General features: G+C 37.6%; 1 protein-coding gene across 2 annotated transcripts in view; it reads left to right on the plus strand.

Annotated features, from left to right (window-relative positions):
* COL14A1 (collagen type XIV alpha 1 chain) overlaps nucleotides 1-13,547 on the plus strand; it is a gene marked incomplete at its 3' end in the record, with an annotated part of 1,869,522 nt that overhangs the window by 776,255 nt on the left and 1,079,720 nt on the right. For both annotated transcript variants that reach the window (XM_044066920.1, XM_044066919.1), the window contains 1 exon segment: nucleotides 3,317-3,376. In XM_044066920.1, coding sequence (XP_043922855.1) covers nucleotides 3,317-3,376 — 60 coding nt within the window.

Consider the following 13,547-nt stretch of genomic DNA (forward strand, 5'->3'; position numbering starts at 1 on the left):
ATAAAGCAAGCAAAATAATACAGAAAACTATCTAAACAGCAAATATGTTGTAAAAAAGGCACAATACAGTAACAATGGAACATTAGCATGTAGGAAAAGTATACAGTTAGAAATATTTAACAATACAGCTCAATTTTTTTGGGGGGGTAGGAAAAGGAAAAGATAGAATTAGAGAGTTAAACTTAAAGGTAAGGCAGATATAGTCAGAATCTTATAACTAGGTAGTGGGAATAAGTAGATTATAGGTGGCATATATTTAATGGTAGTATTAAAAGCAGAAAGTGACAGAGAAGAGAAAATGTGTTAAGATGGTTGTATTGATGTGTGGACTATGATACTAAAGATTAGGGATAACTCGTATGGTGTAACAGTATGACATATACACAAGCATATTTGCTATGTGAAACAGTTTTGCTATATTAAGGAGGCTGTGGATATGTGTTGCATGTGCAGCTGGGGTTATCGATGAGATGTTGTTTTAGTTTTCTAAGCCAGTGGTCTCAGTTCTGCCAGGCCTACATAAATCATGAGATTCTAGATGCTTTCTGATACACTTCAGAACTTTTTTAAACTTTTGATCCAATGATAAGAAATCTTGAACAAAAATTATAAGTAAGGAAGGAAATTCAGACTTATTTTTTTTCATTCAAGGAAGAAGTAGGTTGTGTCCAGAGCTTAATGTTCAAAGCTGACCAAGTAGTACTTCTTAATAAATTGAGAAGACAAATATGTGAAAGAATGAATTAATCATGTCTGTGAGCAGTAAAACACAAACAAAGGCTAAGAGTTATTACATAGTGGCCATGAATGTCACTTCAACCAGAACAAGCAGTACACAGTTGCACATTCGGCACTAAATACCATAACAACAATCCAAAGGAGGCAATAACAGCACACTTAGTATCAGAATGTCCTTCTAGCTGAGGGGTCACAGATTTGTTTCAACTTAAATAGGTTCATAGTTTAGTAACAGGTTAGCCGCTGTTGGTTGTTTTAAGCCTAGTCAATTATTCTATTTGATGCTTAACATTAATCTCTCCCATTAGAGTTTACATTCACTTAACCTTTTCCAAGATCTATATTTATGTAATACTCTAGTAATAATTACTACATCCAAATGTAGATATTTGGAGGGGACCCAAGCACTGAGATAAAGCAATTAGGAGCTGGCTCTGCCCATTAGTAGTACAGCGGGAGCCTTGGGATAAATTTCCTATTTCTCAGCCATTGATCCAAGTTACACTTGAATGAGGTCAGAGATGAGCATTGTTTTATGTGGATGGGAAATCTCTTCCAGGGCAGTGTAATACACTGTGAGATATACCTGTCCCACCAAACCATTCTGGTAATATTGCAGAAGAGGCTTAGGTGCCTGGACTGAGCATTTCTGACACCATTTGTTGCACATGCGAAGCAAGTCCATCAGCAATGGGTCAGAGGATGCCTTGTATGCTAGACATAAGTCACCTCTTAACACTCTATAAGAGATCGAATATAGCAATAGGGCTTTGAGGCAGTCCATGTAAGACTTATTGTTTAGGCCTTCTATATTTTTGTAAGGTATCTCTGCAGGGGATCCAACTGATGCATGTACCTGGACAGATACATACCAAAAGGGGAATTATACTCAGTGTTGACATTTGCTACAGTCACCTTTGTTTGTTTTATATGATATTGCTTGGCTCTCTTTGATCTTCCCTGATTATTAGTACCTAAGTTACCAGATATGCATATCAAATTTTAGAACCTGATCAAGTGTTGCGCTTTTGTATATTTTATTTGGTGTACTGTGAATTGTTTTATTTCTTGTACTATTTGGTATCTAGTTTCTATTTTGGATCTAAACAATTGGAATTAATACCACATATTTAGCCTGGTTTATGTCTAAACAGTGGTTAGAGTCTTTTATCCAACTTTTTAGGATCATGAATGAGGAAGGAACTGTTTTTTTCCATCTTTTAGTTTGAGTGGAGCAATGCAGAGTCATCCACAAACACACACACAGTACCTGTGGGTAACATTTTTATTACTCATTACATTTGTGCTCAGCATTCTTTAAAGTACTAATTGTATCTTACTCCATGTACCAGTGAAAATATTCTCATAAAATTCGGTGATAAAAAAAGTTTTAGTTTACTTGTTAAAGAAAATTGAAGTGGAATGCATTAGACACTAATATTAAAACTCCAGAACAGCTAGACTCCTCACCTACCCACTCAGTTACGAAAATAAATAAACACAGATTGTCTATCTCTGATGTGAAAGAAACCCAGTTAACTAAATCATTTCCCAAACAGATACATAGGATAAAGATTTCCAGCACCCCTATCAGTTGGTACTTCCCAATACTCTCTAGTGTAGTAGTATTAGCAATAACGCTACTCTCTGTAGTGAACACAGCAAAGTAATGAAAGCTAATGGGGATTAAGGTAAGGAGCTGCTAACAAACCTCATTCTGTAGGCCTGAGTTCACTGCTGTCTGCCTTCATTTGCCGTCTATGCAAGTCGCAAAACCAGACAGTGTGCCCTGGTCACCACTCAGAATAGTCTTGTGTATAGCTGGATACACGGTATTAAATTAATAAAACCAAAAGTATAGCTGTTTGTAACATAAACCAATTAACAGAAGCTAGAAATCCATCTTGTTCATTCTACTACTGGACTACTAGTGGAGGGACTGTTTTATATCAAACATGTCAAAGATATGTAAGCATTATCATAATTAATAATGCAAAATAAGTTAACAGCCATTTTTTAAAGTATAATATCCTTGCAATTAGGTTGTATTGGCTAATATCAGACTGCATAGAGATCATAATACCCTCATAATGCCAGGGAGTCCAGTATTGGCAAGTATAAACTACCTTAACAGTTATTATTAGTCGATTGGTAACTGGCCACAGTGTGACTAGGGAATGTGTACAAGACAAGTGCACCACAAGTCACTATGTTAGCTTTAAGGAGTGGTTCCATTTGACTACCAGGAACGGCATGTAACTACACTTCACCAGTCAAGGGTTCTGTTACTGTAACCTCAATGATTAAGTACATGCATTAATCCTGCACTATATCTCTCTGCATGAGATGGAGTGGGGATCTCATTTTGCACATAACAGCTTGTTGTCCTGGCACTACTTTTAATGACATGCTAATGAACGTGGTATTTAGTAGGACAGTATTTTGTAAATTGTGTTTGGTGACCCTATTAATTCATTTTCAAGAATGTTACTTAAGTTTGCATTTTACAGATTGTTTGCAAAGTTCTGCTGCTTTATTTGAATTTTGTAAATCTAATGGATTTATTTTGTGTTTCCAGTTGCAAGAACAACCACAGTGGCAACTGCAACCATGTCAACTACAAAACCCACCACAGTAGGTAAGAGAAGTTATTGTTTGTAGTTGCAACTATTTCTGTGTCTGGAAGTGTTATGTTTACATTTTGTTTAAAATTACATTCTAGAAATTTAAATTCAAGCTTTTTTCTTCACTGAATTTTTGTTGCTTACAAAGTACATACCCTAGGATTCAGGAAAAACCTCAGCTCTCACAATAATTGCCCAAATCAAATATAGTAAATTAGCCAGTTGATAAAATAATGTGATTTATATACAGCTAAGGCAGCACTGAGAAAGCCCTCATTATCAGCTCATTAGCATGCCTCTGAATCACACTCTAGCCCTTTCAGACCTGATGGCACTGCTGCCTATCCGTAATGGTCCATGCACTGATTTGCGAAAGGCACTCCATGCACTCACACACACATATTCAGCCACACAATCATGCACGGAGACACACACACACACACACACACACACACACACACACACACACACACACATGTATGCGCAAACACATGCAGACGTTCCCAACCACACACTTCCACATCAACCTATCAACAAACAAGCACCTCCACGGCAGATCAAACTCACAGAAATATTTACCCATTCATCCACATGCATGCTGCATGGCACATACACATCCAGAGTTTCGGTTCTTTACCTAACCCCTAGTGCAACCACTCGGGCAGATACACACTTCCAAACATGCATGAGTGCGCACACACACACACACACACACACACACACACACACACACACGTAACAGGTGCACCGACACACATGTAACAGGTACAAACACACACACGCATGCACACACACAACCAACCACTACCTATACATCTTCCCTGAACTTACCTGCACTATGAGAACCAGACAGGATTAAATGAGTGATTGCCACATTTTTATGGTGATCACATTTTCCTCCTATTGTAAAATTTTCCTTGTTTTTAATGCTGGAAGCACACAAGGTTGCTAGTTCTATTCTCCCCTCCTGCTGCTTAGAATCTTCTTCCAGCACTTAGACTGCAGCAGCTGGGAAGTGCCACATTCTTCCTTATACAAAGTTCCCATTTGTCTAAGGTGGTGGAAGCTTTGGTGGATGTCAGAACCCTTATGTTACTCATAGGAAACGAAGAAAGGGTTTATTAAAATTATGTACACACACTGTTCTCATTCCATTTTACATTGTATCATTTCAACAAATCATAGTGAGATATCATTGTGACACAATTTATGAAAATAGGAGTCACTACAATGTACTAACAGAAAAAAGAAAAAAATAGAAAAGCTCCCTCTCATCCATGTTATGCATCCTCCTTCTCATCTCATCCATTTAAGATGTATATCTTTACAAAGATTCAATATTCAGAAAGGTTATGGATACTAATCTACCCACTCCATCAACCTAACTAGTATGAAACATCTAATCAAATCACTTATTCCCCTACCAATTTACAAAGCAAAAGTCGTATCTTTGGACCTTTTAAAACCTCATCCTGCAGAAACTTCTACCTGCCAAAATGATGTTGACTATAGAGAGGGGAAACAGAGCCAAATCAATAATGGCTGCTTAAGTGAATGGCTTCTATTAAGCGCATCTTTAAACTTTGTTTTGTTAGTCTAACAGAATAATTTGAGTATCATTTCTAAGAAACTACATGGATTACTGGATTACTGACTGCTCATGACAGGGAATAGCAAACTGCATCTCATTCTGTCTGAAGTGGACACAACTCACCACTGAAGTGTCCACCCTAAGTAATGGCCTTTGGGGATTGAGCATATCTATCATGCAATTAAAAGTGCTCCAAACTCTACTGTAGACCATGCAGTGGTCACACAAAACCTGCTTTAACAAGTGATCTTAATTCATTCAAGGCCTATGGAATGGACTATCTGCAGTTAAAGAGCAGGAATGGGATTCTAAAGACAATTCAAGATGGGATAATCTAGCATTCTTAGAATTCCAGAAAGCCTGGAGGGCAAAAAAAGTCACCTGTGTATCAGAACTGTAATATACCATTATTTTAGATAGTCCTGAGGATGTATAATTACAAACTGAAAGGACATTTTATTGTTTTATTTTACATTTTTATTTTACATTTGTTGACCGGGCTGGTCCAACTGGATATATGTCCATTTTCAGTAGAGGCCTGGGGAGAAAAGCTCCACAAAACACAAAATCATTTATACTATGTGACATTTACAAATGCAGCTACATTTACAGATTTTTGCCATTCATTACATTTCATTGCATTTCTGGTAACAGAATTATGGTACATTTCAGCTATGGTTAGCCATTCAAAGATATCTCTAATAACATTGTTTAAATATAGAAGCACACTCTCTTCACAGTTAACAGAAAAGTAACTAGCTTATACAGGTATGGTGATTAGTACCTAGAGAAAATTGAGGTAGTTAGTCAGGGTTAGCACAAAGGCATAACCACTGTGATTTAAAGTATGGTTTCAGTTTGCTTTTAAATAGTGTTGTTGAAGAAATGGAACTTAGATCACTGGGGAGGGAGTTCCAGGTTTTGCCCACAGTATTAGAGAACAAGGAGTCACCAGCCATATTGTTAGTTTTATTTGTACAAGTAGTTTATTTGATGAGCGAAGAGTCTTGAGGTCATTATAGGGGGTGATAAGGTTTGTAAATATTGGTGTGTTAGGTTGATACAGGATCTTGTGGGCAACTGTTAATTGGTTAAATAGTAGTACATTTGGCAATTCTAGCCATCCTAGTTGTTCAAGGTTATTACAATGATGTGTTCTGAGGCAGACCCAGTTGCAAATCTGGCAATATTATTGTAGGAGATTGCCAGCTTGTTCAAATTGGTTTTGCCTTCTACACCAATGTCTGATTTTAAACCCCATAAAACAAAACTACTACTATTCACTCCCACCCATAGGGCCTCCCCACTTAACTTTACAGTGACATCAAGCAATGGGCAATGGTGGTCCTGGCTAGTGGAGTCAGAAAGGGTTTGATCCTGTAGAGGATCCTAATTTTTTGTTGACTGTTTTTATAGAACTATTAATATGGGAATCAAAGGTAAGGTTATTATCAATTAGTACCCCAAGATGTTTTGTAGTAGAAACAGGAGATATGATAGTAGCATTGCTTGATGTCACTGTAAAGTTAAGTGGGGAGGCCCTACGGGTGGGAGTGAATAGTAGTAGTTTTGTTTTATGGGGTTCAAGATGAGACATCGGTGTAGAAGCCATTTCTTGACTGTATTAAACACGTTTTGGGTTAGGGACTGTAGGTCAGATGGAGAGGTGGCAGGGCATATTAACATGGAATCATCTGCGTATTGGATACAGGTAGCTTCAGGTATTATAGAATGTAGGTCATTTATAAAAATAGAAAATAGAAGAGGGCCTAATATGGAGCCTTGAGGGACACCACGGGCTATTGGGAGGTAGGAGGATAAGTTGTTCTCCCATAGTACAGCCTGCTGTCTGTTGTCTAAGTAGGATTGGAACCATTGGATAGCCAGTGTGTCTAGAGACAGGTTTTTGAGTATGTTTATGAGTAGGTGGTGGGTAACCATATCAAAAGTTTTCGAAAGATCAATAAAGAGTGTTGTTGTTGCGATTTTTATTAATACAGTCAGAGAAAGATAAGAGAGCAGAGGTGGTGCTATGAAATGGCCTAAAAACATGTTGGCAGTTGGCTAGTAAGTTGTTTTCTATTAGGTAGTTTAACAGCTGTTTATGAATACATTTCTCCATGATTTTTGCCAGTGGAGCTAATATGGCTATAGGTCTATAGTTTGATAATTTGTTGGAGTTACCACCTTTGTGCAAGGGGATAATATGTTAACTTTTCCAGAATTATGAGATAGTTCCTTCAGTAATAGTTCTATTAATCAGGATGGAAATGGGTAAGCTATGGCTTTTGCAGCTTTTTGCAGGTATTCTGCAGGTAGTAGGTCTGCAGAGAGGGTGGTAGGTTTAAGTTTTGGTATAAGTGTGCAGACAAGGGATGTAGGAACAGGCTGAAAGTGAAATGATGGGGGTGTGTTAGAGATGGAGGTGGTTGATGATGAGGTTCATAGGTTCATAGGTTCATATGTTAGTACTAGGCTATCAGCCCTAGGGCCTATACAAGCCTAGCCATAACAATTCCCTGAATATTTCTTCCCACATTATTTACTTTCCTGGACCCCTGTCTAGCAGGGCGACTGACGTGATCCCTGGGGTGAATTTCCTTTCTCCCATCCAATCGTCAAGGTTCCTCTTGAAGAGGAACAGGGGATAGCTGATTGGCAAGAGATTGAATGGTCTCTATGAAGAAAGAGTTAAAGATATTGGCTATTTGCTTGGGACTATCGTGATCAGAGCCTGATGGGGTGGGTGTGACTGAACGACCTGGATGTAAGAGTTTATTGATGCCTGACCAGAATTTCTGTGGTTTGTTTTGGTGGATTTCTTGGAGCTGAAAGTAAAAGTTTATTTTGTCCAACAGTATGGCTTTTTTGTTTCATTTCTTAGCTGTCTAAACTTTAATTGGTCTGCAAGGCTTTTAGTAGAATGCCAGTTGACCCAGAGTTTGTTTCTAAGGAGGATTTTTTGTTTGGTAGCTTTTGAGAGCTATGGGGCTGGTTTAATCTGGGCTCTAATTGTACGCGTTGGTGCATGGTAGTCTAGAATGGCTAAGAATTTAGAATTAAAGTATTTTACTGCTTCCTCTAGAGGTAGGTTTTTTAGGGGTGACCAGTCACATGCCAAAAGTTCTTTTTGAAAGCTGTCAGGGTTAAAGTTCTTGTTGGTCCTTATTGTCCTATAGGTGGTTGGGTTTGGAATGTCACTCATATCTGATTATGAAGGTGAGTGAATGGTCGCTTATATCTTCGGGCAGGGTCCATACTTTTTAAGTTTGGTGATGACTATTTATGAGAATCCAATCTAAGGTGCTTTCCTTGTTATTAAGTTTATTGGTCCTTGTGGGGGATGTAATGGTTTGAGTAAAACTATATTGGTTAATATGAGTAGGCGGCTGTTCAGAGGTACAGCTCCTCTAATTGATATTAAAGTCACCAAGTACTATGGTTTCTTGTGGATAGGTATTAGAAAGCCAACTAAGGATATCCTCTAGTGTGTTAGAGTTATTACCTGGGGGAAGATAAACATAGGTGATATAGATGGATTTACATTTATTAAGTTGCAATTTGGAAATAAGGATTTCTGCATTACTAGTTAATAGTGGTTTAGTGTCTAAAGCAGTCACCTGTAATCCAGATTTATATAGAATAGCTACTCCCCCACCCTTCTTAGCTTTACGGTCTAGTCTCAAGATATTGTATCTAGGTGGAATAACCTCATTGTCTTGTGTTTCTGCCTTAAGCCATGTTTCCATGAGACATATGATGTCAAATGAATGTACATCCATGAGAGCATGTAGGTGGGCTACTTTATTATTTATGCTCCAAATATTAGGATGGGCTATCAGGAGGGAGTTAGAGGGTCTGGTGAGCAATTGTGTGTTAGCAGGAGTTGGGGTGTGGGGCTCTGTAGTTGTGGTAGAGCTTGGGCCAGGATTTGGGCAGATATCACCATCTATTAAGGGGTGGACTTGTATTCTCATTGTAAGTTTTAAAAGTATACATATTAGGTTCTGGAATTTCCTAGCTCTTGAACTATAGAATTTGATGTGAGTCAATCTATGATGTTTAACTGGTAGGTAGTTTGGTATACTGGGTGTGTTTGTATGGCTATGAGAGACTATAAGTGTTGGTGTAGAGGTTTGCCTTATGGAGTACTGAAATCCTAGGCAATTAAGGTGTTCATAGAATATAAGTAGGTAAGGTATAGATAGAAAAGGTAGGAGTGAGAATAGAAGTAGGAACTCTAGGAACGGTGAGGTAGATGTAGGTAGCATAATGGAGGTATTATATGTAGGTTAATATATGGGGATAAGTACTGGCTGTGGTCTTTGTTAAAGACCAGTGGGGTGTAGATTATGTTGCTTTAAAGAAGTGGGTCTTATGATTGGTTGTATGGATGGGGGGTGTGGTTAGGGAGTATAAATGTAGAAGTAGTGGGGTTGGGTGGGAATTGTGGGCAGGTTAGGGGAACAAAGTGAGCCTTAGGGGGAACGGAGTGGGAAGAGCCAGTGAAGGACTAAAGCCTATGAGAACAATCAGTGGAGTGCTGACTGCTAAGGTAAGTTTAGGAAGAGATAGTAGGCAGGGTAGTTGAGTGATATACAGTAAAAAGTAAAAGGATAGAGTGGGACTGCAGGAAAGATAAATATAGGAAATACTGGAAATACTGTAAACAGCAGGTTGGACACACTTACTCAGTAAATGACAGCTAAAAGACAATGAATATATAAACCCATTAGCCAGGTAAAAGTAGTTATTTTTCTGAATGTTCTTAATAGCTAATGAAGTAAAAATGCAAGGTAGATGCAGTTCTCCAGTCTAAAAATACTCAGTAGTTTCTGAAAGATTCTATATATCCACAGCTCTACAGTTCTTAAAAACACATATTGTGCAGAACATCAAGTAAGTGAAGGCCATTGTTAAGCTAGTCTATCCACATTCTTTAGTGATCATATGGAAGAGAAATCATTTTTCTTTCTAAGACCATGATTCAGTTCTGAAGTTTTATAAAAAAGAGAAAAACATCTCAGTCAATTGAAGACAGAGGTACTCCACTTGAAGCTTTAACTCAGCTCCACATTCTGAATAAAAGCTGCCACCAAAGTCTCCTGAAGGTAGTCAGGTGGCCCAAAAGTATGGACAGATGGTTCATCATATGTCATTACAAGGCAAATAGGCCATGTGGCCATTTAGACTTTGCCAGTACCCACCATTAGACCTTACCTCCTTTTTCAAAAAGCAATAGACCAGTCATACCTGAGGTGCAATTTATGAATACCCATCCAATTGTCTAATTTCTTCTCATAGGAAGATAATATGTCACATTACTTGATTTGGAGTGGAAATTTGTTGCAGACAATGGGTAATCTTTGCATGACCAATTTGTCTCCCACCATGACTTGTTTATTTGCTGAAGCAGGTTCTAGTTTTCATTGGACTCCTTCATTTGTGTAGAAATGAGAGGTCTTGGACTGCTAGATCCTTAGTGGTCCAGAAGGTAAGGTACAGATCATTCTTAAGAAGTCTGCAGGACTCTGAATACAGACAAATGGCCTCAGCCTCTCTTAATAGCTCTGGTCCTTTAGTTCCATTATCTTTTTTAGGCAGGAACCTTTTGAGCCTCTGTAACTACTTGATATGTTTAGTAATGAATTACCCTTTGCAATCAGCTATGCCAGATTTAAGGATTTCCTAACCACTGTTGCAACATAATCGTCAAAGGAAAGGGAGTTATATACCTATGCTCTAAAGTCTCTCACAACATCTTCATTTTGCACTTCCAAAATTAAACAGTCTACAAGAAGTAAACTGCTTCCAAGAAGTATACAATAAATCCCAAATAATAGCTTTCAACACTAGTGAACAGACATAAATTAATTGGATAATTAGATTTAATGCTATAAAACTGTTAGGCTTAAATGTTAGTTTTAGTATGTCTCCTGACCTTAAAGCTAGGGTTAAAGTTTTAATTGGATGCAGTTATGTCATGTGATTTAGACTGCCTTATTTAGATGGCTAAAGAATTTACATGTTGTGTGAAAGTGCTTGTGTTTTATTTTTACTTTGTAAAGTAATAAAAGTATTTTTTGAGCTCAGTCTGTGGTCCATGTTTGAAGTGTTTGTTTAGGGTCTTCATTCGGCAGTGGGTATTTTCTATACTAGAAGCTGGGTGGAGAGTTTATTTGACAAATGCAACAATATTCCATTTTTTTAGCATTTAGTTTTAGTCTGAGCTATTAACATGTGTATGTTCACTTTGTAGCTTATGCATATCAGAAGTTCATTCAAGTCACCCCGTTTATAATAGTTAGCAAACTTATTTAACATGAGTCCTTGATTTTTAATCTGGAGATAACAGAAATGTATTCCAAATAGCAATGGTCCCAATATGTAACCCTATGGCACCCCACTGTTTACGTTCATGATCTCTGAGGCTGTGCCTGCCACCCTCACAGTGTGGGTTCTTTCCCTCAGCCAATTATCTAGCCTTCTAAAAAAAATCCTGTAAGAACTTGTGTTCAGGAATTTAAAAAGTTTTATTAATCTGGTTTAGTGCTTTCCTTCTCTGTTGTGAAGAGATCCATCAGAACTAATAAGTGCAACCAATCCACACATTTAAATAATCACTTAATGCAACTCACGACCAAAAATTAACAATTAAAACACTAGTTAGAACACAATATTACTAATCAACCGAAATAAAAAAAAAATCATAAAACACTAGTTAGAACACAATATTACTAATCAACCGAAATAAAAAAAATCATTTCATTTCTATCACCTGACTACTTTTTTGTTTCTTATATATATTAAAATTTTAAACCTTATAGTCTTGCAGATTTCAAATTCAAAATAATGATGATGGACATACATTTATTGAAGCCAGGGTTTTGATATGCATTTAATAGGAGTTGCCAATGTAATTCCCTTGAATCCAATTTGTTTTTCCAATTGCCACCCCTTTCTAAATTAGGGACCCTTTCCAGTACAAAAAAATAACACAAAACCTCTTGAAATTAAATATACAGGGATAGATTTGGAATGCATTTAGCTTGTTGATAATGTTGGCATCTAGTATATTATAAATGCTTTAGGAAGGTTGAGAAATGCTGTATGAATGGTGTGACCACTGTCTGCAGCTTGTGTTACCCTCTCAAAAAAAAAAAAAATACCATATTAATTGGACAGAAAGTATCCTTAACAAAGCCAAACTGCTGGGAGTCAAATAATTTTTCAGGTTCATAGGTTGGTACTAGGCTGTCGGCCGTAGGGCCTATACAAGCCTAGCCATAACAATTACCTGGCTATTTCTTCCCACAGTATTTACTTCCATGGATCCCTGTCTAGCAGAGTGACTGACGTGATCCATGGGGTGAATTTCCTATCTCCCATCCAATCATCAAGGTTCCTTCAGAAGAGGGCCAAAGAGCCGCTCTACTTGACATGTATGGGTAGTCTATTCCAGAGTCTGGGGAGTCTCTGGGTTAAGAAACTATCTGTCCAGCATGTTTTCTTCATTGTGATGACAAGGTCTGTTATGACCACATCCATAGCTTTGCATATGAGGTTTATCAGGCAGATGGTCCTGTAATTCCCATGGTCAGTAGTATGACTGCCAATGTAAAGAGGTATTATAACTGCTGTGCACCAAACCTCAACTATAAAGCCATTGGATAAACTTTGGTTTAATGCTTGTAGGCATGGGTCCACCAGTGAAACGCATATGGTTCTGAATGGACTTCAACCCACAGTCTATCCCACCTACAAAGTGCAAAGCACTTCATTTACAGGTTGAGCTAAAGAAGCAAAATATTTCCCTGCCAAAACCCAGGATTGGATCTGGACCTTTGGCATCTTCATTCTAACATTCTTCCAACTGACCTGCTTTGAGTGACTCAGAAGCTATGGTTTCTATGCTTCATTTATCTGTTGGGTAGGATTTTGTTTCCTGGTTCTAGTTTTGGTGGAGATATTGGAATTACAAATATACAGGTGGTCCAGGACAACTGAGAATCTAATGACACAGTAAGACAGAGAGAGGGAGATCTCCCCTCAAGAATCTATAGGACACTGAATAAAGCAAAATAGCTTCTAAAGTCTCTCACAACATCTTCGTTTTGCACTTCCAAAATTAAACAGTCTACAAGAAGTAAACTGCTTCCGAGAAGTATACAATAAATCCCAAATAAATGCTTTTAACACTAGTGAACAGACATAAATTAATTGGATAATTAGATTTAATGCTGTAAAACTGCCAGGCTTAAATGTTAGTTTTAGTATGTCTCCTGACCTTAAAGCTAGGGTTAAAGTTTTAATTGGATGCAGTTATGTCATGTGATTTAGATTGCCTTATTTAGATGGCTAAAGAATTTGCATGTTGTGTGAAAGTGCTTGTGTTTTATTTTTACTTTGTAAAGTAATAAAAGTATTTTTTGAGCTCAGTCTGTGGTCCATGTTTGAAGTGTTTGTTTAGAGTCTTCATTCGGCAGTGGGTATTTTCTATACTAGAAGCTGGGTGGAGAGTTTATTTGACAAATGCAACAATATTCCATTTTTTTAGCATTTAGTTTTAGCCTGAGCTATTAACATGTGTATGT

Source organism: Protopterus annectens, chromosome 3.part1 (genome assembly GCF_019279795.1).
Source record: "Protopterus annectens isolate FY-2018-M chromosome 3.part1, PAN1.0, whole genome shotgun sequence".
Taxonomy (NCBI): domain Eukaryota; kingdom Metazoa; phylum Chordata; order Ceratodontiformes; family Protopteridae; genus Protopterus; species Protopterus annectens.